At 32.3% G+C, this 25391-nt stretch overlaps 1 protein-coding gene and 1 long non-coding RNA gene across 2 annotated transcripts; both read right to left on the bottom strand.

Annotated features, from left to right (window-relative positions):
- Positions 1 to 5883: 5883 nt before the first annotated feature.
- LOC134728117 (uncharacterized) lies at positions 5884 to 9884 on the bottom strand. Its single transcript, XR_010108771.1, has 3 exons — positions 9731 to 9884; positions 7178 to 7335; positions 5884 to 6002 (listed from the first exon to the last, which is right to left on the bottom strand). It is a non-coding gene; the product is annotated as an uncharacterized LOC134728117 (long non-coding RNA).
- A 9224-nt stretch (positions 9885 to 19108) lies between these two features.
- On the bottom strand, positions 19109 to 23896 carry LOC134681452 (uncharacterized). The gene is made up of 2 exons (XM_063541089.1): positions 23811 to 23896; positions 19109 to 19763 (listed from the first exon to the last, which is right to left on the bottom strand). Exons 1-2 carry the CDS (start codon positions 23819 to 23821, stop codon positions 19109 to 19111), a joined length of 666 nt encoding a protein of 221 aa, XP_063397159.1. The 5' UTR covers positions 23822 to 23896.
- Between the last annotated feature and the right edge of the window lie 1495 nt (positions 23897 to 25391).

Genomic DNA, 25391 nt, shown 5'->3' with positions numbered 1-25391 from the left:
AATTGTGAGTTGGCAATACATGTGCTTTTGGTTAGGATGACTGCGTCTAATTATTATAGATACATATTGAGGGAATCAACTGGATTAATAGACCAGTTAAAACTTTTGGCATATATTTTGGGCATTGTAGAGAGGACTGTGAGAAACTAAATTTGGAAAATAAACTTGGATAGATGAAAAGTGTTTGATAAATGAAGCATCCGTTGAAGCTTTTTTAACTTTAGTGGGATCTGCCTGTGAATTCTCAGAGAAATATTTGAAAGAGATAAAAAAAAGTTGTTTTAAATTTGTTTGGGATAATAAACCAGATAAAGTAAAAAGAAATTCAATCATTTGTCCATATGAAAAGGGGGAATAAGATATGATAGATATAAGAAATTATTTCATTGCTTTAAAAGCTATGTGGGTTAAACGACTAGTAATGGATTGTGAAGGAGTTTGAAAATTATTTCTCAGCACTATTATATACAGTAAGGTCGAACTGGTTAGTGTTAAAAAAAAAATGGCGATTTCCCTGAAGAATGATCAGGAAATGTTGGACATTACCAGGTGGTGGTCTAACGAAAGAACCAAAAATATCTACAGATATGAGAAAAATTATATTATAGAACAATGAATCTATTAAATTTGAAAATAAAGCTTTAGTTTTAAAATTTTTGGTTTAAAGCGATCTTATTTGTGTAAAACATATATCATAGATGGAAGTGGCTGCCTCTAGCGAGACATCATTTTTTAATAAACTTAAGAATAAACCAGACTGGATAGCTGAAATAAATTTGGTTACGAAATCAGTACCAAAAACAAGACTGGGCAGCAATCTTCAAACTGTTTATATATATGAAAAAAACTATTTTTGATGAAAAGGTTTACCCATAAAATTAGAATCACCATCATCCACACTTTTACTTCAGTTTATCATGTACATCTTTTGAATAGTCATTTTATAAAATTTACTGTTTGCAAAAGTATGAATTGTTCTAAATAATAGAGATGTTCTGGTAACTAACAGAAAACCCTTGCCGTTTTTGGCAAGACTTTTTTTGATCTTTTGGTCCTCGATGCTGTTCAACTTTGTACTTGTTTCGGCTTTTGTATCTGGGCGTCAAACGTAGGTCTTGTGTGGACAAAATGCACTTCTGGCGTATCAAAATTTTGAACTTGTCCCCTTTTTTTGGGCTGTTGTTCATGTGATTCTTTGTCAATTTTGTTCTCCAATTTGTTAATAGTGTAGTCCTGTGTTGTCATTTTGATGTTATATTTCACATGGCCATACACGTGCGAGGTTTGGCATGCCACAAAACCAGGTTCAACATTATTGTTATATTATAGTTCGTGTCTGTGTGTATTACAGTATACCGTTGTGTCGTTTTCTCTTATTTTTGAGTGTAAATTCACATTGCGATAAGACGTGTCACGGTACTTGTCTATCCCAAATTCATGTATTTGGTTTTGATGTTTTATATATGTTATATTTGTTATTCTGGTGGGATTTATCTATGTGTGTTTCATTGTAGTGTTATATCGTTGTTCTCTTATATTTAATGCGTTTCCCTCGGTTTTAGTCATACCCCGATTTTATTTTTGTCCATGGATTTATGAGTTTGAACAGCGGTATACTTCTATTGCCTTTATTTATATAACATATACAAGTCTCTGATAAATGAAAAACAATATGAAACAGCTAGTGGACCAAAAAATGGCTGGTGGAGTTTTAATTCCCCGAAGGTATCACCAGCCCAGCAGTCAGCACAGAATTATGTGCTGACATGAATTATCATTGATATCGTATTATCTATAAATTAACTGTTTACAAACTTTTAAATTTTTGAAATACTAAGGCTTTTCTACATCAGGAATAGATTTTTTTAAGAGTATTTGGCAAAACTTTTAGGAATTATGGTCCTCGATGTTCTTCTACTTCGTACTTTGTCTGGCCTTTTTAACGTTTTGGGAATCGAGCGTCACTGATGAGTCTTTTGTAGACAAAACGTCTGGTGTAAATAAAAAAAATTAGATAAAATAAAGATAATTGGTTTTTGAAGTAAAATGTCTGACGAATAATATTTTGCATTTAAATGTTATAAAAAAAAACCCATATTATTTGAAACCCCTTTCTGTGAGATTATAGTACACATATGATTTAATTGCCTGTTGAATGAATGTTTTGAGGCCATAGGTCGGGATTGAGGGTAAAGACTATTGTAACATACCCATCGTCTTATAACAAACAGTAATTCTATAACGGTCTCAAACGGCGTTTGTAAAATGATTACTCTAAATTTATTTAAATGAACCTTTGGTCAAGCAGATTCGTATTAAACCTTAATCAAATAAATAAATTATAGGAGCTAAAATTTGTTTAAACCGTATCTCGGAGATATGTACTAACAACTTATGCCCTGTTATAACGTCGTTGAAAAAAACGGAAAGTGCACAATAGGGAAGTCAAAATCATCTGTTGTGTCATGTTTGTCGTTAAGTTTTGTTCACAACTGACCTTAAATGTGAGTTTCTAGACGAAGGCCAAGATAGTAAGCAGAATCAACTATGGAGTATATGCGACTAACATGTTCACCTAACATTGCATCACTACGAAAAACCGAAAGTAAATCATCTATACAGCAAAATATGACTTTGAAGGATAATGATAACTGATGTTTATTCTTTCAAAGACGCTTCTGTTTGAAATAAGGGGAAAAGTCGGTAAGGTGAGGAAAATAGGTGTTGTAGAAAAACCGATAGTTGATAATAAAAACGCCATTCAATTATAGAAAGTATGAAAAAACTAGATCGAATTGGTCAGTTGTCTTTATAATAATAACATATTTACACGTCATTATTTTTTAGAAAAATGGCAGATAGAAAAATTCTACAGCTGCTATACCTGTTATACGATTTATGCAAAGACAGTTTGACAGAATTCTTCATATACAACTGTCTAAACGATAATCCAACAGATGAAAATTTAAAGAAATATGTGACGGATCACAAAGGACAACTTTATCATCATGTGACAAATTCCTCCTGTCACATGTGTTCAAAATCAAATAGTCATAATAGCTGTGCACAAGGGAACAAACAATTATTTCAATCATTGTTTACATTTTCTGAAAAATTCTTAATGACTGATATTAGCAATGTTTCTTTTAAGAAAATTCATATAGATAATCTAGATTTATGGACTGTGCAGTATTTGTTGTTAGCAGACAATTTAGAGCCTGAACAACATCAGTGGATTCGGTTCCTTTATGAGAAAAGGCAAGAAGTAACTAATAATTGTTTTAAAAATATAAGTGATCTAGACTTTAACCGCATATGGACTGACACAAGAGAAGTCATTTTAAACTTTTTACGTGTATTTAAATGCCGAAAGAATGAAAAGGAATTTGTCAAACGTTTATCCATTTTAAGAATGGCCTCTCCCGAATTGTGTGACATAGAAGTTTATTGGGATATGATGAAAGAAGAGTTCAGTATTGAAGTAAGTAGTTATCTTATATGATATATTTCTTTTTCTTGAACTTTTTATTTTGGTAAGATTCACCTTTAGTCTTACTACTGTGGTCGTGATTTGCATGAAAGTTATGGAGTACTAGTTTCTTAAACCATCAAGAATACAGTTCAATATTGAAAATTTTTGTAAAGTAGTTCTGCATGTAATGAACATCCATGTACGTTACATATCAATTATAGTGCGATATAAACATGCTAACGGTGAGGCAGCCGAAATGTCACTATTGAGGACTTGGAGGATGAATTACAACTGCTACAATCTTAACGTTTGTCGTAGATTCTAGTTCAAAGTTATTCTGAAGATTTTCTTGTTACGTTAGCTTATCTTATGTCAAGCAAAATATACTTTCGAAACTATGATGAATTCTTAAATTAAAACAATGGTTTTAAAACATAATTTTCAAGTAAACTCCAGATGTAAGAGCCTTAGTAAAAGAATTATAACCAAAATACTGAATTCCCAGAAAAATTTATCAGATCAGAATAAGCCTACGTATAATATAATATTCCACAATCCACTAGACCTTACATTTAAGACGCACTTATCACATTAATGATGAAATTGCAGACGTTTTTGTTTGTTTACCTCTTATAGTGTGTTATGTTCATAAATAAAGGCAACAGTAGTATACACTACCAATAATTTATCTATACTTTTTTGGTACATTTCTACCCTCGTGCATATCAGTACTGTTAGGAAAGACTGAAAACTTATAATGTTATACTTTCAATGAAATCAGTACTGATTTTGTCAGTACTGTTTCAGTACTGATTTTGACAGTACTGTTTTAGTACTGAATTTGACAGTACTGTTTCAGTACTGATTTTGTCAGTACTGTTTCAGTACTGATTTTGACAGTACTGTTTCAGTACTGATTTTGTCAGTACTGTTTCAGTACTGATTTTGTACTGATTTTGACAGTACTGATTTTGATAGTACTGATTTCGTCAGTAATGATTCAGTACTGATTTCGTAAGTAGTGTTTCGTTACTAATTTCTTCAGTACTGTTTCATTATAACACTTTTTAAATCAGACTGTATCTGTATAGTGATGCCTAGTTGTTTTGTATATTTGGGGTGGGTTAATTGTTCTCTTTGACACTTACCCCATTTCCATTCATTTTCTTTATCGTGACATGTTAATGTTTTCGTTATGTTTTTTTTTTATTTCTCTGATTTTTGTTGTCCTGAAGTGGTTCAGCTTTAGATCCAGCTCTTCGACAGTTACTTTAGCTTTTTTTTTTTTTTTTTAAATATTCTGTCATATTTATTGTCAGAATTGCATCTTGTGTGGTCTACCAGGTTTATGTTTTTAATACTTATTAATACTTCTATTTGACAATACCATATTACATGTATTTATATCTTGCTTGAGTCAAATCAGAACATATTGAACATTGGAACTCGATATATTACTTTTGAGAAGATGGGTGGATGGATTGATGTTATGTGATCCAGTGGCAAGTTAAGTGCAGGAAGAGGACATAATACTCAGATATAAATACAATGTAATTAACATATTTTGTACAGAACTAGACCAATAATGCACTGAGCTCGTTTTTAACATGCTAGTTCACCACAAGGAGAGAATCTGCTATAAGACATGTCCCCCTACATGAACAGGTACCTTCAGACTGAACAGTGTATGTTTTTCTCCTTTTACTGTGAGCTGAGCGAATATTCAGAATGCGACCACTTTTTTTAGTCTAACTTCTCATAAATAAATTTCCAATCATATGCTCAATGTAAGATTTTTAATGGTTAAATACATTTATTGACAGATTTCTTTTTTTTTTTGTATACATTAATCATGCTGCAATTTCATTCACTTGTAATGAGTGTATTGTGAATAGTAACTTAAATACATGTATGCATAACTCTTGTTCTCTTTCCTATAAAACTGCAGAGCGTATTTTACGAAAAGAATATATGAAATTTAGAGCTACAATATTTAGGCATCCCGTTAACGGGGAGTTGAAAGGGTAAGAACTACATTACTCAGTATAGCATGTTCACATGAGGACTGATGACTTTCAGAAACTCTTGGTTTGTAGTTCCTCAGAAATCTCTGATTGATTTGAATCTTACAGACATACAAACAAAGGTACATTTTGTAAAATAAGCATAAAAATTTAAAGAAAGATTTCCAACAGACTGATTAATGTCTGACGGAGGTCATTTGGTACATAATTAACCTTTTGGATTTTTGAACATATATGGTTTGCTTTTCAAAATTAATTTTTATTGACTGAATAAAACAAGCTGAAGAACTCAAATGTTTGTTCTATCTTCTTATCAACTGCAATAACTTCCATCGAAATACAATAAACAGTAATCTTAAGAATGAACAGCATTAAAAAGTAAAAAAATGTGTTTTTCTCTCTCTCAATTTAATGGGTTTTTTTAATAACTGTTTCATAATTCTGCTTCAATGTTATTTTCCATTGCTCTTCCTATGCATGTGATATATATCTTTGCCAACTTGTTTCTGGAAAGGAAAAAGTGGATTATAACATTTATCATTTTGTTAAAGTCCAATAATAAGATTAAACATAGGTCAACCATGACATAATGTGAATCAGTGTACATGCATTGCAAAAGGTGGTATAACGTTAATTATACAAGGTTTATATTATACAGGGAGAAAAATGAAAGAAAAATAATGAAACAATGTTTGATTTACGTACTTGAAAACTGGCCTTGAAGTCATTAAACTTTCGAGTCAGTTATTTATGCAAACTCCAAAATCAACAAATCAACCAATCAAAATGCTGGATTTCAATTTTCGACCACGATTTTTTTTCTCCGGGCACTGAGAAAATTTTGTATGACTTTAGGACCTGATCTTATACGATTTGGAGAAGAATTTTAGCGTCCCAAGTCTGGGTTCATGGCAAATATCAATGTTTTCAATACGGGCTGCACTTTTAACATTTTTAATTTGTTTTGTTATAAATTAGGTCGTTAATTTTTCTGAATTAAATTGTTTCATATATTGTTTATGTCATGGTCTTTTGTAGCCGACAATACGGTATGGGTTTCTCATTGTTGAAGTCTGCACAGTTGTATATTATTGTTCACATTCACATCGTCTCAAATTTGGTGGATAGTTGTCTTAGTGACAATCCTACAATTTTTTATCATTTTATACATATTCAATAGTTTAAAAATTAAATAAAAGTCTTCTTTTTGTGATTTTTTTCATTATTAGTACCAGTGGAAATTCTCATTATAATAAATTACTATCTTTTAAATCTGTTATTCGGTTACAGAGAAGGATATCTTTGTTTATATTTCCTTTAGTTCAACTATGTCCTGCTGTAATAGTCTGACATCTTTGGATCGGCAACAAAACACATATGTATTAATATAATCTGATTTTTCGAGCACAATATCAATGCAATCTGTGAAACAGTTATATAAGAAGTTGTGTGTACGGATTATGTACTTCCCGTAGACTTCTTTGTTAACTTTAATGATATATTTCAATTGTTGAAGAATTGTATTTCTACTCTTTATTTTTTTGAACTTGCTCGCTGTTGGTTTGTTGTCATATGAACACACTACAACATTTCATGATATTGAAATAAAATTATAGGAATAACTGCAAATACTTACTTTAAAAAAAATCATAATTGAGTGTAAAACTATATATATACCTACCTTTCAAATTATTTCAATGTTCTACTGTCACCTTTCATACCAGTTCTATCTCTATCTCATGTTTTATCTGTTCATGACATTTTTTAGTCGTTGATCTAAAACTTTATTTTCCTCATAGACTTAGTCTTTGTGTTCTGGTGGGATCCATTTTTAGATACCTATAACAATAGATCATACTGCATCAAATACTTTGCATGCATTTATAAAAAAGTTGTTTTTCCCAACATGCATGTTATGGTATTAATTATGGACGTAACACTTTGTAAATTGTCCTTTGAAAAAATACATCATGAGATAAAGTTTGTATCGATGATTTACAAAATTCTGTAAAGTGGTTCAGGAGTTATTGATGACACTTACGTGGGACATAAGGACAAGATATGTTCCATATGTGAACACATTCTCACTAAGAAAATGTCACCAGAAGTGCAAGTCAGTCATCACAACGGATAATGTTTATGTGATACAGTAAAAACAGTAAAACCATTGGTAGTAAAATTGTGCGGGATGTTTAATTTTCAACAAATGTAAGATTGGTCACCTTTAATCGGATGCCTCATATAGCATGTATAGAAAGAGAGTGCCATGATCTCTACAGGTTAATAACTATTGCAACAACTCTTTGAGAGGCCGTCGGTGGCCTTTTGTCTGAATATGCAGCAGGGCAAATTCCTGTCCACCTTCAATATGCTTTCGTTGTCCAGTGGCAGTCCAAGTTTCATTGACCTTCTTTCACCCAAGATGACATCTTTTACAGGACTTACCTATTGAACTTATTTAACAATTGTTTTGAACATGCATGTAATATTTGCCACTGGACATTAAGCAAATTTTTAATACATGTACTCTAATATGTTATTATTTTGAGGAATCTCAGTAGGATCATTTTAAACTATGGGGATTATCCTCTTAAAATATAAATATTATTCATACAAAGTATTGCTCAATAATTATGTGTCGGATTACTAGTATTCGTGTGTCGGTCCAATGGGTCGTCGGACTAATAGGGCGTCAGGCTATTGGGGTGTCGGACCAATATGGTGTCCGAACAGAAAGATTTAAAAGGCAAAAAAATAAAATAAAAAAAATGTGCAACTTATAAAAGGGTCAGGTCTGGAAGTGTTTCTTCATTTCTGTATTCTGTAATATTCTATATCATTTTTCACTTTTTATTGTTAATTTTGCCTGTTATTCTCTTTTCTTCATTTCTGTATTCTGTAATATTCTATATCATTTTTCCCTTTTTATTGTTAATTTTGCCTGTTATTCTCTTTTCTTCATATGCAAGCACCACACTATTATCGATTCTTCATTGCTTCTGTCTACTTTATAACAACAATGGGAATAATATGAAAGCCAGCCAAATAGGACATTGAAAAATTGTCTGTTTTCTGTTTCTTGGTTTATTCTTGCTTGTCGTTGGAGACAAACTTTGTCTTTCTGTCTCTTTAGTTTGTGTGTATTATTATAAATTTAACGAATGTAACACAAATTTGCCATCTTTAAACAAATTTGTTGAACATTGCGTCCGTTATTTAATCTCTTTTTAACAGAAGAAAAAAACTAAGATTAAATATAATCAACAGAAGTAAAAAAAAAAAACTATGAACTAAGTCTTTGAAGTTAGATGCATGATTTTTGTTATTAGTTGTTAGTGGCTTTGAACTAGCTGTCAGTAACTGCAAGTACTCTCAGATCTGTATTTAGTGACCTTTTTTGTTGAGTAACTGTAACGTCCATTATGTTTTTGTTACTGAGATGTATTTCTATTTGCATTCATCTGTTATTTAAAGTTAAATAAGCCTTTTTCAACATAATTTTATAGTTTGTTGTTATGTAGTACTGTTACAACTCTGTTCCAGGTTTAGGGGGAAGATTCTAGCATGTTTAACCTCACCACATTCTGTATATATGTTCCTGTCCGAAGTGAGGAGCCTGTAATTCAGTGGTTGTTGTTTGTTGGTGTGTTACATATCCATTGTTCGTTCATTTTTGTACATGAATAAGAACGTTAGTTTTCTTGTTTGAATTCGTTGACATTTGTCATTTTGTTGCCTTTTTTAGCTGACTATGCGATATGGCTTTGCTCATTATTGATGGCCGTATGGTGACCTATATTTGTTAATTTCTGGTCATCTGATCTGCTGTGGAGAGTTGTGATTATTCCGCTCATTTTGGGTGCCATGCTTGGCAAATAAAATATATGTTGTTGCTGTTGTTGTTGTGTCGTTGGCAATAATACGGCATCTTTTTTTATAAACAAATATATATATATATATACATTGTGTTGTATATATGTAAATCGAATGTTCTGTTCCCTTATGAACAACATAAATTTGAACTAAATTCTTGAAGGGAAAGACATTGTTTTTGTATAAATGTCAACAGAATATAGAATGTTGTGTCAACAGTATACAGAATCAACATTCTGTATTCTGTTGACACAGTATACAGAATGTTGATTCCGGCAAAATATATGATCTGACAGGATGCTCACGGAATAAAACTTGTGATGGAAGAAGACATAGCCTACATTTGACTTGTAAAACATACATGAACAATAGCAATCCGTAGATGATTCGAAAAGGATCCGCCATCTCTGACTTGTCGTAACAATCGTCTCTTTCTGTAACTTTAAGAATTTCTGCAAGTGGCTGGTAAACCGATATTTTCTCTGCTGTATTTCTGTATCCTATCCTTCCCGGCTGATCTGCTGTCTCAAATTTTGCCGTTGATGTTATTATCGTCATCACAAAAGCGCGTCAATATGGAACATACAATTGCCTATTGTAAAACGTTTATGTGATTGGATTTACACATGACGTCATTCATTGTTTACAAACGTTATTTTTGCACTCGCACTGACATTTCAAAAGTTCAACAGTTCAAACTTCTTCTGGATTGAATACCACAATGGGATTGAAGGTAGATTAAGGTATAGTAGTACATTGAATCTTTTAACACTGAGAAAAGTGTAGCATATATCTAATTCAAAACATATTACGTTAGTTAAAAAAGCAGAATACGCGTTACACAGTGGCGGACCCCTGGGGTTCCGGGGGTGGGAACACCAAATTATTTTGGACGTTCAATGCATTATTTTATACTTAAAATATTTTATTTCCCCCATTTTTTCGCTATAATTATGAAATCTTTAGGGGACTGAGTTGGAACCCCCCTTTTTTCCTTTTATCCAGAGTGTTTGGGGTTTTCTTGTTTCTATCCTAGTCCTATAACATATGACCTCGGTGGCATTATTTACTATTTTTATTTGCTGTTCTGATATTTTCTTTTTACTATCAATGTGCCAAAATTTTTTTTGGAAATATCAGTATAAAAACGTTAAAAATTGAATAAGAATGCGAAGTCATATATGTTATAGGACTAGTTTCTATCCATACAAAGGTCGACTATGGATAGAAACAAGTGCCTGTGTTTGGAACCCTCTTTTAAAACAATGGGTGGATCCGTCTCTGGTTACAGAACTTTCTGTAAATGTCAAAATAGGTATAAAATCGCGGGTTGTTTTGGATATACATTTTATTACTTCTTTGCCAAACCTTATTAAATAGATTATAGTATTAATATTTGTCAAATTGATATTTGTGAAATGATCAGCCTGACTTTCTAAACAAATGATTGGATAAAGGGAGGTGCGGTACACCCCTCGGCGTAAGAAGGGGGAGGGGTTCGAAGGTTGGACCCCTTTTTAACGATAAATGCATAAATTTGAAAAGGGAAATCTATTTGGAAACCCTATCTCCAGATTTGGAACCCCCTTTTAAAAATGTGTTTCCTATTTTGACAGGATTTTTTTTTATAGGGCCCAATGCTTCATTTAATTTGGGAAACATTTTAATATATAAGTCCTAGGTGCCTACAAAATTATTTCATCTCGCCACATTGACTGCTGTGTTTTTTGCTGTTCAGTTGTTGCTGCATATATGTATATGTATATTTTTATATATATTTGATGTAGGACTTGTCAGTAAAAAATAGACATGGAAATTAGATGAAATTTACAATACAACCGACACGAGTTAAAAAAGACAAAGAAGCAGTTTTTATCAAAATGTTTGATTGATATGTTTCACCCAACATAACTTAGAGAACCGAAGTGAGGGGTTCCAAATCCAACAAAGACTACGAACGTGTCTGAAATGACAACGAAGTTATGAATGACGGTCAACAAATGGAGACATAAAAGTCACACCTAGTAGGCAGGTTGCATGCAGTCTGGTCTTGAAAAAAGTATTCAATATATATAAGTCCGGCAAAACATGCATTCCAGTCAGACATGCAAACCCCGGCCACAAAAAAATACGCCCGTTTTTATTCATCATGTTCATTTCATGCTAAATATTTTTGTTGGAAATTTTAGCTTTTAATAGCAAAAAAGTGGACAAGACTATTGTTTTCAATCCAGATACGGCCAACATTTTTGTTTAAGGCAAAAATCAGAGTCATTCTTTTTTCTCTCAAATATCTCAGACTGCCTCCTCAAATCAAATGGTTCGTACTTGAGACTTGAAATCTTTCTAGAGCTTATACTGACTGGGGATCATTATTCAATTTGTTAAACATGTTTTCGTAGGTAAATAGTATTGTGGAACTTTTTTTTCATGAGAGTGTAATAGTCTATAGAGTATTTACCATTACTTTCTGTTTAGTGGAATAATGAAATAGAAGTCAATACGTTCTTGTTCAATCCTGTGTCGCTTTGAAGGTTTCCTGATTGTCATGAAAACCTCAGCCTAAGCAATGTGTATTACTGTAATTTGAATTTCAAAATGACCGAGTGCCGTTTTTTCAACGCAAATCACATGACTTTGACAATCAGTAAATACCGGCCAGCGAAAAATGTCTTTATAAGTAAAGAATTGTCGTATAAAAATTAAATACTCGGGAAATGGCAAAGTTTACGAAGTCTAGTCTGATTAATCATTTTACAAAAAATGCCCCCCTCTGAATCCGCCACTGAAAATCATTCAACAGTCTTCCTATTTTTATATGTAAATAAAGATGTCTGTGAAATATTTGAATTTCTATTTTATTTTGGTACTGGCTATGGTTACATTGAAATGTAACAGTCGTAAAAAAGTTATTGTTACAATGAAGTTTAGGCTATATCGCCGGAATGCAGACCTAGGGTTGACTAAGGAACTACATAGAATACTTACGAGTGTAACATTGATATTTATGTCTACGGTTACATTGTGTTATTGTTACGTAAATGCACTCAAATGAAAAATTATTTTTTACAATATTTTATACATTATTTTAATTTTAATTTGATTGTCAGTGTACACACAACTAGTATGTTGTTTCAGTCCGATGCATTTTTGGCCCGGTGTAACCACTCTCAGTGGCGGATCCAGAAATTTACATAAGTGGGGGGCCAGTGACTGACCTAAGAGGGGGCCGACTCCAGTCACGCTTCAATGATTCCCCTAGATAAGCAACCAATTTTTTTCCAAAAGGGGGGGGGGGTCTCCAGCCCCCCTAAATCCACCTCTGACTCTAGGCAGCCCTCACAAACGAGTAATTGGGGTGGATGGGTTGGGTGGCTCAGTGTTGTATTAATATATAAGAAGATGTGGTATAACTGCCAATGAGAAAAGTCTCCTGTTCATATAAGTCGTAATTTGTAGAAGTAAACCATTATAGGTCAAAGTACGGTCTTCAACATCGTGCCGGCATGAGGTCTCACCGAACAGCAAGGTGTAAAGGGCCCCAAAAGTGACTAGTGTAAAACCATTCAAACTTGAAAACCAACTACAGAATATCAAACTCCTGACTTAAGACAATAACCTCTTTTGTATTGTTACAATCTCAAAAACGTGTCCGATAATTTAGAATGTGTCCGGATAAAAACGCCAGAATATTTCAAAACTCATATACCCCCAATGATACTCTGTAAAGTAAAAACGCAATTCAATATTAATGGTGTGGGATACGATAGAACCCGTATTGTTCGGTTGGATTGTAAATGATTAGAAAAAAAAGTCGAAGCAGGTGCCCAAAAAAAATCTGGAGGAAAGGTTTAGTAATCCGTACATGCAGACAAACGGCCAAGGTATGCTACACTGTGCACGCTTTCTTCTGCTTGCAGACACAGACTATAGGTCTGGTTAAAAAAAAAATGCACAATAAAAAGTTATTTTTATTTGATGCGCTTTAATTTATGATTTTCTTTATCAATATGATTATTATTATTATAAAGTTCAGACAGAGGTACTTCACAATTTAGAAAACTAAAACATCATGTACATTTATATTGTATTTCATTCCTGGTGCTTGACCACGTTTACTGTATGTCAGTGATAAACATTAGTTTGTGCAGCAAAGGTAATTCATAACAAGCATAACTGCAGGCTAAGTTTACAACACATAATTTACTATTGATTACTTAATGTCCAGTGGCAAATATGTCATGCGTATTTAGAAAAAAAAACCCATTAACATTGCATTTAATAAGTTTTGTAAAGTTTAAATCATCGTTTATAAATAGTAAGTAAATTCTATTGTTTTAATATTATCCGGTGATGCCTATAAATGTCTTTTTACAAAATGTATGTCTATGAGGGTACTGCTCGACCAGCGTCCCGCAGAAGTGGTTTCGCCACTGCAATTTGAAATGTTTATCAAATCATTGACGCGTTTTTGAGGAATCGGACACGTTTCTGTGTGCTACCATAGATAGATGTATAACATCTCTGGCAAGGTGCTACATATATGACTATGTACGATAAATTTTCAATCAAATTAAATTTCCACTTCAATCTATTATACATTAATGTACTTTTGTATAAAGTAGTTAGTATATATTTTAATGTCTTTCGTCGTTGTTTCACGGATCTTATTATAAAGAGCACATAAATAGACCGATGGTTAAAACTACACGTGTATGAAATACTTGCCACTGGCAAACACCAATACTTTGATGATGATGAATTAAATTATCATATTTCCATCTTTTTTTTTATTTAGAAACAAATTTCAACTTTGATTGATTATAATATTATATATACATGTAGTATCAGAAGTCCAGTCCATTAGTGATTACTGGACTTATGGCAGTATATAAAGTAATAAGTAAATTTTGATGTCATACCATTCCCATCCATAATTGTGCATTCTTTTTATTTTTACACAACACAGAAATGAGGAAAGTTTTAACATAAGATAATTTATTGTAGCCTAGACCTGTTGGTGACCTTCTGTTGTTTTTTTTTATTTGGTCGGGTTGTTGTCTCTTTGACACATTCCCCATATCCATTCTCAATTTTATTATTTATAAATTCATTACATTTTCTTTCCTCAGAATGATTAACAGCAATGGAGACAGGAGCAGACATGGGAATGTTCGATGTGAAAATTGAAGACCTATAATCAAAATGATGTATCTAGACAATATGGCACTCATCAAAAAAAAAAATACCCAACATTTGATCATGAACCATTGAATCCTGAGTTTCGTACAAGTACCAAAACATTAAAGGTGGATGTTTATAATGAGCTCATATTAGAACTAAAGTGTCCTCTTGAATTACCACTGTACATGTAAAAAGACACATCATATCCGGGACTGAATTGAGGAAAAGAGCCAGGAAACTGACATTCAACAAAGCATTCCAAAGAAAAGATGGCATAGGGGGAGAGAAATGAAACATGATACATGCAAAATTAATTGTTTCTTTGATTGTTTTATTTATGAGCTTTAAAGGGTCATAAAATAACCAAGGGGCGTAAAAATGACAGAGATTTTTGCCACATACTTCACATGTTGGTATGACATTGCATGTTTTATTATATATTAAAAAATGGTTATAATAAATAAAATAAATTCCAGTTATGATTAAAAATAAGGTAATCGAGAGATTGTTTTGTGTTGATTATAATGCATTGCCTAACATAGTAACATATAACTGCATTAATTACAACATATTTTAAGCAATAGCAAAATACCAAAAAATGAACAGTATTGAAGATTCTAATCTTGTTTGATATATTTATAAATTATGCGCTATTATACAATTGATACTGTAAAATATCAGCCTCGAACCACAGTGTGAATATTCCTGATGTCGAGTGCGTATTTTTTTTATAGACACTGAAAGACAGTCACAATCAAAATCAAGAAGTAAGCAAAGAATCACAAAACGAAAGGGCATTTACAACAACACATTGAAAATTACATATATAAAAACAACACGAACTCCATTAAAAACCGGGAGTGAATTCAGATGCTCCTAATGCGTATTATTTTTATAAACACTGAAAGACAGTCACAACCAAAATCAAGAGGTAAGCAAAGAATCACAAAACAAAAGGGCATTTACAACAACACTTTGAAAAATACATAAAAGACAACACGAACTCCATTAAAAACCGGGAGTGAATTCAGGTGCTCCTAATGGGTAAAATCCGATAAACTGCTTATATTGCTTCAATTCTGTTGTTTTCTTCTTCGCTTCAATAGTATTTCGATAGACGAGAGTAAGCTTGATAATTTTCCTTGGTCATGTTCACGTCGCCAAAAAAAAATCTGCGCAGCAGGGTGATATAGAAAAACGTAACCAGCTAAAAAAGGATAATAATATTGTCACAGAATTATCAAACCTATATTTGGATACCAATTGTACTGAGATGCACATTGTAAAAACTTCTCTAATAATAAACACTTAATCAGAGATATCTACAAAAGATACAAAATATGCCACAAATTATTATATAGCATACTATACTTACCGAGTTTAAAAGTTTTCAGTTCCAAATATTTTTTGAAACAATACACATTCAAGTTAAAAAGATTAACAACACCAAATCTACTGAAACAGTACTGAAAAAAACAATACCGAAATAGTACTGTCAACATCAGTACTGAAACAGTACTGAACAAATCAGTACTGAAACAGTACTGACAAAATCAGTACTGAAACAGTACTGTCAAAATCAGTACTGAAACAGTACTGATAAAATCAGTACTGAAACAGTACTGTCAAAATCAGTACTGAAACAGTACTGATAAAATCAGTACTGAAACAGTACTGTCAAAATCAGTACTAAAACAGTACTGTCAAAATCAGTACTGAAACAGTACTGTCAAAATCAGTACTAAAACAGTACTGTCAAAATCAGTACTGAAAACAGTACTGACAAAATCAGTACTGATTTCATTGAAAGTATAACATTATAAGTTTTCAGTCTTTCCTAACAGTACTGATATGCACGAGGGTAGAAATGTACCAAAAAAGTATAGGTAAATTATTGGTAGTGTATAATATAAACCTTGTATAATTAACGTTATACCACCTTTTGCAATGCATGTACACTGATTCACATTATGTCATGGTTGACCTATGTTTAATCTTATTATTGGACTTTAACAAAATGATAAATGTTATAATCCACTTTTTCCTTTCCAGAAACAAGTTGGCAAAGATATATATCACATGCATAGGAAGAGCAATGGAAAATAACATTGAAGCAGAATTATGAAACAGTTATTAAAAAAAACCATTAAATTGAGAGAGAGAAAAACACATTTTTTTACTTTTTAATGCTGTTCATTCTTAAGATTACTGTTTATTGTATTTCGATGGAAGTTATTGCAGTTGATAAGAAGATAGAACAAACATTTGAGTTCTTCAGCTTGTTTTATTCAGTCAATAAAAATTAATTTTGAAAAGCAAACCATATATGTTCAAAAATCCAAAAGGTTAATTATGTACCAAATGACCTCCGTCAGACATTAATCAGTCTGTTGGAAATCTTTCTTTAAATTTTTATGCTTATTTTACAAAATGTACCTTTGTTTGTATGTCTGTAAGATTCAAATCAATCAGAGATTTCTGAGGAACTACAAACCAAGAGTTTCTGAAAGTCATCAGTCCTCATGTGAACATGCTATACTGAGTAATGTAGTTCTTACCCTTTCAACTCCCCGTTAACGGGATGCCTAAATATTGTAGCTCTAAATTTCATATATTCTTTTCGTAAAATACGCTCTGCAGTTTTATAGGAAAGAGAACAAGAGTTATGCATACATGTATTTAAGTTACTATTCACAATACACTCATTACAAGTGAATGAAATTGCAGCATGATTAATGTATACAAAAAAAAAAAGAAATCTGTCAATAAATGTATTTAACCATTAAAAATCTTACATTGAGCATATGATTGGAAATTTATTTATGAGAAGTTAGACTAAAAAAAGTGGTCGCATTCTGAATATTCGCTCAGCTCACAGTAAAAGGAGAAAAACATACACTGTTCAGTCTGAAGGTACCTGTTCATGTAGGGGGACATGTCTTATAGCAGATTCTCTCCTTGTGGTGAACTAGCATGTTAAAAACGAGCTCAGTGCATTATTGGTCTAGTTCTGTACAAAATATGTTAATTACATTGTATTTATATCTGAGTATTATGTCCTCTTCCTGCACTTAACTTGCCACTGGATCACATAACATCAATCCATCCACCCATCTTCTCAAAAGTAATATATCGAGTTCCAATGTTCAATATGTTCTGATTTGACTCAAGCAAGATATAAATACATGTAATATGGTATTGTCAAATAGAAGTATTAATAAGTATTAAAAACATAAACCTGGTAGACCACACAAGATGCAATTCTGACAATAAATATGACAGAATATTTAAAAAAAAAAAAAAAAAGCTAAAGTAACTGTCGAAGAGCTGGATCTAAAGCTGAACCACTTCAGGACAACAAAAATCAGAGAAATAAAAAAAAAACATAACGAAAACATTAACATGTCACGATAAAGAAAATGAATGGAAATGGGGTAAGTGTCAAAGAGAACAATTAACCCACCCCAAATATACAAAACAACTAGGCATCACTATACAGATACAGTCTGATTTAAAAAGTGTTATAATGAAACAGTACTGAAGAAATTAGTAACGAAACACTACTTACGAAATCAGTACTGAATCATTACTGACGAAATCAGTACTATCAAAATCAGTACTGTCAAAATCAGTACAAAATCAGTACTGAAACAGTACTGACAAAATCAGTACTGAAACAGTACTGTCAAAATCAGTACTGAAACAGTACTGACAAAATCAGTACTGAAACAGTACTGTCAAATTCAGTACTAAAACAGTACTGTCAAAATCAGTACTGAAACAGTACTGACAAAATCAGTACTGATTTCATTGAAAGTATAACATTATAAGTTTTCAGTCTTTCCTAACAGTACTGATATGCACGAGGGTAGAAATGTACCAAAAAAGTATAGATAAATTATTGGTAGTGTATACTACTGTTGCCTTTATTTATGAACATAACACACTATAAGAGGTAAACAAACAAAAACGTCTGCAATTTCATCATTAATGTGATAAGTGCGTCTTAAATGTAAGGTCTAGTGGATTGTGGAATATTATATTATACGTAGGCTTATTCTGATCTGATAAATTTTTCTGGGAATTCAGTATTTTGGTTATAATTCTTTTACTAAGGCTCTTACATCTGGAGTTTACTTGAAAATTATGTTTTAAAACCATTGTTATAATTTAAGAATTAATCATAGTTTCGAAAGTATATTTTGCTTGACATAAGATAAGCTAACGTAACAAGAAAATCTTCAGAATAACTTTGAACTAGAATCTACGACAAACGTTAAGATTGTAGCAGTTGTAATTCATCCTCCAAGTCCTCAATAGTGACATTTCGGCTGCCTCACCGTTAGCATGTTTATATCGCACTATAATTGATATGTAACGTACATGGATGTTCATTACATGCAGAACTACTTTACAAAAATGTTCAATATTGAACTGTATTCTTGATGGTTTAAGAAACTAGTACTCCATAACTTTCATGCAAATCACTACCACAGTGGTATAACTAAAGGTGACTCTTACCAAAATAAAAATTTCAATAAAACGGCGCGTAATATCATATAAAATAACTACTTACTGCAATACTGAACTCTTCTTTCATCATATCCCAATAAACTTCTATGTCACACAATTCGGGAGAGGCCATTCTTAAAATGGATAAACGTTTGACAAATTCCTTTTCATTCTTTCGGCATTTTAATACACGTAAAAAGTTTAAAATAACTTCTCTTGTGTCAGTCCATATGCGGTTAAAGTCTTGATCACTTATATTTTTAAAACAATTATTAGTTACTTCTTGCCTTTTCTCATAAAGGAACCGAATCCACTGATGTTGTTCAGGCTCTAAATTGTCTGCTAACATCAAATACTGCACAGTCCATAAATCTAGATTATCTATATTAATTCTTTTTAAAGAAATATTTCTAATATCAGTCGTTAAAAATTCTTCAGAAAATGTAAACAATGATTGAAATAATTGTTTGTTCCCTTGTGCACAGCTATTATGACTATTTGATTTTGAACACACGTGACAGGAGGAATATGTCACATGATGATAAAGTTGTCCTTTGTGATCCGTCACATATTTCAGCAAATTTTCTTCTGTTGGGTTATCGTTTAGACAGTTGTATATGAAGAATTCTGTCAAACTGTCTTTGCATAAATCGTATAACAGGTATAGCAGCTGTCGAATTTTTCTATCTGCCATTTTTCTAAAAACAAAAACCAGACGTGTAAATATGTCATTATTATAAAGACAACTGACCAATTCGATCTAGTTTTGTTACATACTTTCTATAATTGATTGGCGTTTTTATTATCAACAATCCGTTTTTCTACAACAACTATTTTCCTCACCTTACCGACTTTTCCCTTTATTTCAAACAGAAGCGTCTTTGAAAGAATAAACAGCAGTTATCATTATCCTTCAAAGTCATATTTTGCTGTATAGATTATTTACTTTCGGTTTTAGTAGTAATTCAATGTTAGGTGACCATGTTAGTCGCATATACTCCATCTAACATGAAATACATGATACACCAGAAACAGTTGATTCTGCTTCCTATCTTGGCCTTCGTCTAGAAACTCACATTTAAGGTCAGCTGTGAACAAAACTTTACGACAAACATGACAAAATAGATGTTTTGGCTTCCCAATTGTGCACTTTCCGATATTGTCATCAACTTTCTAACAGGGCATACGTTGTTGGTACATATCTCCAAGATACGGATTAAAAAAAATTGAGATCTTATAATGTATTTATTTGATTAAGAATTCATACGAAGAATCTGCTTGACTAAAGGTTCAAAGTATTGAAGTTAGAGTAATCATTTTCAAACATTTTACAAACGCCATTTGAGACCGTTATAGAATTACTGTTTGTCATGGGAAAGGATTTGTAAAGGTACTGCCTGTTGTCCAATCCCTTAGTTTAAATGTACATTTGATATTTGAACTGTTTGTTATAAAACGATGGGTATGTTACAATAGTTTTTACCCTCAATCTCGACCTATGGCTTCAAAACATTCATTCAACAGGCAATTAAATCATATGTGTACTATAATCTCACAGAAAGGGGTTTCAAATAATATGTTGTTTTTTTTACAACATTTAAATGCAAAATATTCTTCGTCATACATTTTACTTCAAAAAACCAATTACCTTTATTTTATCGTAAAATTTTGTATTTACACCAGACGTGTTGTCTACAAAAGACACATCAGTGACGCTCGAATCCCAAAATGTTAAAAAGGTCAGAGCATCGAGGATCATAATTCCTAAAAGTTTTGCCAAATACATCTAAAATATTCTATTCCTGATGTAGAAAAGCCTTAGTATTTCAAAAATTAGAAAGTTTTGTAAACAGTTAATTTATAGATAATACGATATCAATGATAATTCATGTCAGCACATAATTCTGTGCTGATTGCTGGGCTGGTGATACCTTTGGGTAATTAAAACTCAACCAGCCATTTTTTGGTCCACTAGCTGTTTCATATTTTTTTTCATTTATCAGAGACTTATAGATGTTATATAAATAAAAGCAACAGTAGTATACGGCTGTTCAAAACTCATAAATCCATGGACAAAACACAAAATCGGGGTAACAAACTAAAACCGAGGGAGACGCATTAAATATAAGAGGAGAACAACGATATAAAACTAAAATGTAACACACATAGACAAAATCCCACGAGAATAACAAATATAACATATATATATATAACAGCAAAACCAAATACATGAATTTGGGATAGACAAGTACCGTGACACGTCTTATCGCAATGTGAGTTTACACTAAAAAATAAGAGAAAATAAACGACACAACGTTATAATGTAATACGCACAGAAACGAACTATAATATAACAATGACCATATTCCTGACTTGGTACAGGGCATTTTTGAAGGAAAAAATGGTGGGTTGAACCTGGTTTTGTGGCATGTAAAACCTCGCACTTTTATGGCCATGTGAAATATAACATCAAAATGACAACACAGGACTACAATATAAACAAATTGGGGACCACAATTGACAAAGAATCAAACGAACAACAGCCAAAAACAAGGAGGCAACAAGTTCAAAATTTTAATACGCAAGAAGTGCATTTTGTTCACACAAGACCTACGTGTGACGCCCAGAGATTTGAAAGCCGAAACAAGTACAAAGTTGAACAGCATCGAGGACCAACAGATCAAGAAAATAGTGCCAAAAACGCCAAGGGTTTTCTGTAAGTTACCAGAACATCTCTATTATTTAGAACAATTCATACTTTTGCAAACAGTAAATTTTATAAAATGACTATTCAAAAGATGTACCTGATAAAACTGAAGTAAACGTGTGGATGATAGTGATTCTAATTTTATGGGTAAACCTTTTCATCAAAAATAGTTTTTTTATATATATAAACAGTTTGAAGATTGCTGCCCAGTCTTGTTTTTGGTACTGATTTCGTAACCAAATTTATTTCACTTATCCAGTCTGGTTTATTCTTAAGTTTATTAAAAAATGATGTCTCGCTAGAGGCAGCCACTTCCATCTATAATATGTGTTTTACACAAGTAAGATCGCTTTAAATCAAAAATTTTAAAACTAAAGCTTTATTTTAAAATTTAATAGATTCATTGTTCTATAATATAATTTTTCTCATATCTGTATATATTTTTGGTTCTTTCGTTAGACCACCACCTAGTAATGTCCAACATTTCCTGATCATTCTTCAGGCAAATCGCCATTTTTTTTTAACTCTAACCAGTTCGACCTTACTGTATATAATAGTGCTGAGAAATAATTTTCAAACCTCCTTCACAATCCATTACTAGTCGTTTAACCCACATAGCTTTTAAAGCAAAGAAATAATTTCTTATATCTATCATATCTTATTCCCCCTTTTCATATGGACAAATGATTGAATTTCTTTTTACTTTATCTGGTTTATTATCCCAAACTAATTTAAAACAACTTTTTTTTTTTATATCTCTTTCAAATATTTCTCTGAGACTTCACAGGCAGATCCCACAAAAGTTAAAAAAGCTTCAATGGATGCTTCATTTATCAAAAACTTTTCATCTATCCAATTTTATTTTCCAAATTTAGTTTCTCACATTCCTCTCTACAATGCCAAAAGTTTTAACTGGTCCATTAATCCAGTTGATTCCCTCAATATGTGTCTATAATAATTAGACGCAGTCATATTAACCAAAAGTAAATGTATTACCAGCTCACAAAGAATTACTTGATTTACTTAAGAATAAAGGTTTTTTTTATGAGTGATATTCGTTTATCTTTTTAATTCTGTTCGTCTGTTGTTAGTCAATCATTGTATCGATTCATTCAAAATACCTTCATGACTCAATGTTTCTGAATTTAACATTGATAACGCTCATTGACATAAAAGTACATAATTCCTTGCATTGCATATTTTATTTTTTTCTTCAAAGATCTCTCATAGTAAGCCCCGATTATTTGATATAATTGTGACCACATCCGATACAAATGTAAGTTTTTGTTTCATATTTCCTTACCTATGAAATTGACCCAATTCAAAATTTAAATCATTGTGTTTAAATTGTGCATTGATGTCGTACAAAGCCACATAAATACCATCTTTTCAATTTAGTTATACGGTCGTGTATCGTAAATTGAATCGATTCTTTTTGCTTTTGGGTAAAAACTCGCCAAATTATATTGTTGTAAGTTGTTGAAAAGATCAGCGAAAGTTCGTCATGCTAATTCTTATTTCATATAAATAAATAAGAATATCAGACTCTAATAAATGCAAACTAAGGGATTGAGATGTCACAAAACATGATTAACATCGTTGCATTTTTTCACCTGTCCCCGGTCAGTTGCATATTTTTATAAATTTAGGTCAGGTATATGTTTCGTGGGACGTATATTTTAACTGAACTAGTACACTGTTTTGTTGGGGGGCAGCTGAAGCCCGCCTCTGAGTACGAGATTGTGTCGATGTGTTTACGACTCATTAGTGGCATAAGGCTCTTTGAATGGGTTGATGTCTCTCTGACACATTCACTATTTTCATTCTCAATTCTATTTTAATACAGCACATATACACTGATGCAATTATTCTCGTTCACACTGTTGTCTGATCCAGACAGATAATTTTCATGACATTTATATCAGGCGAGTAATAGCGTTTCAGTTTCCTATAGTTAGAAATGAGACAATTTAAAAAATTATAAAATAAAGTGCTGACTGACTGTCAATAGAAAGACAGACAGTTATTCATTTCTCACCTTTTTGTCATTTTTCGTCATCATCCAGCACTAAATATCAAGGTTTCAAGTTCACAACCATTATAGTACAATCCTCTGTGTTACCTGTAAACGTTTTCAAATTCTTTTAAAATGTATAAAGACGATAGTTTTTAATTCATGCATGGTTGCAGTTAATAAATAAAAACCACTTTGTTGAACTGTTTGTAAATATTTGAAGTGACTTTACGTCAAGTCAAACAATATTACAGTGAACAGTGACTTTTAATCTATATTTTGCATTTTAGACATATATTTTCAAAGAAAATCATTTGCAGGCACTGTCACTTTATTATATAAGTGTTGCTCTCCATCAATGGCAGTAAATGCATCAATAAACAGACAAAATCAAATCTTTATAACGGCATCCAAACTGTCTCGTGCTCCTCAATAACCTCAACTCCGTGAAAAGTTTTTATGTGTCGTTTTAGATAGTCCTTCTTATACCCTATCTCACAGTCTTCACATTTGATCTCAGACTTTCTTTCTACACAGAGAAGTAAATGATTTTTACTTTTTGCAACAGAAGCCCTACCTACTATTGCTTGATCAATTCTCTTATAGTCATCTGTAGGTTCAACAAGTCCTACTTTAAATGAGTCAGTAAATTCATCGGACATAGCTCTATTTACAAAAGTCTCACTTCTAGGGGGTATGTTAATAGTTTCTGATATTGCAACCCTATCACAGCCTATGTGACCTTGAACATAGGATTTAACTTAATAGTTAAAGTCCCTTTATATATATTTATGTTAGCTTCTTGTGTTCTCAAGAAGTCTAACCCTAGTATACAATCTACATTAATGTCAGCAACTATTGCAGCGTTTATACATTTGAACGTGTCAGTTTCAATTTCAAGTTCAGTTTTGCCTGACACATGCAACGATTGTCCACTAGCTGTAAGTATATCCCTTTCAGTTGGAGTTAAATAAGGCATATTTGACATTTTCTTAAACATTCTAGTGGAGATACCTGTAACTGTGGCTCCAGTATCTATCAACAAGTCTGTGACAATACCGTTTACTCTTGCTTTCAGGAACATAACTGGATCAGGAAATAGTTTATGAACCCCCACTTTTCCCGGTGTCGAATCTGAAGTTTTTGGCTAGTATACCTTGTGTTAGTTTTTTTCTGATATCTAGGGTTCTGATAATTATATTGAAAGTTTGGATAAGTAGGACAGTTAAATGCTCTGTGGCCTACTTCGTCACAAGCATAACACCTAAATGCGGCTACACCCTGCTTGCAACCTTTATTGTTTTGTTTCAAGAGCCTCATTTCTTTTTGTAACTCTATTAATGTCTCCGACATGGTTTTCAAAAGCTGACTTGTCATGTTGTCAGCACTGTGTGTATTTTCGAAAGGGAGTTCATAAAAATCCCTGACCTCCAATTCGTTTGTTTTCCGCTTTGTGGAAGGCATCAAGCTCAACTGCATGTCTAATAGCGTCATTTAAATCAGTAGGTCTTGCCTGCTTTATTCGGAGCCTCATGTCCGAATCTATTAATGAGTATATGAACTATTATTATGCCAAAGTCTCCCGCACTGCGTTTGGTGCAGTTG

Source organism: Mytilus trossulus, chromosome 8 (assembly GCF_036588685.1).
Source record: "Mytilus trossulus isolate FHL-02 chromosome 8, PNRI_Mtr1.1.1.hap1, whole genome shotgun sequence".
NCBI lineage: Eukaryota > Metazoa > Mollusca > Bivalvia > Mytilida > Mytilidae > Mytilus > Mytilus trossulus.
This window is presented reverse-complemented; position numbering and strand designations above follow the sequence as displayed.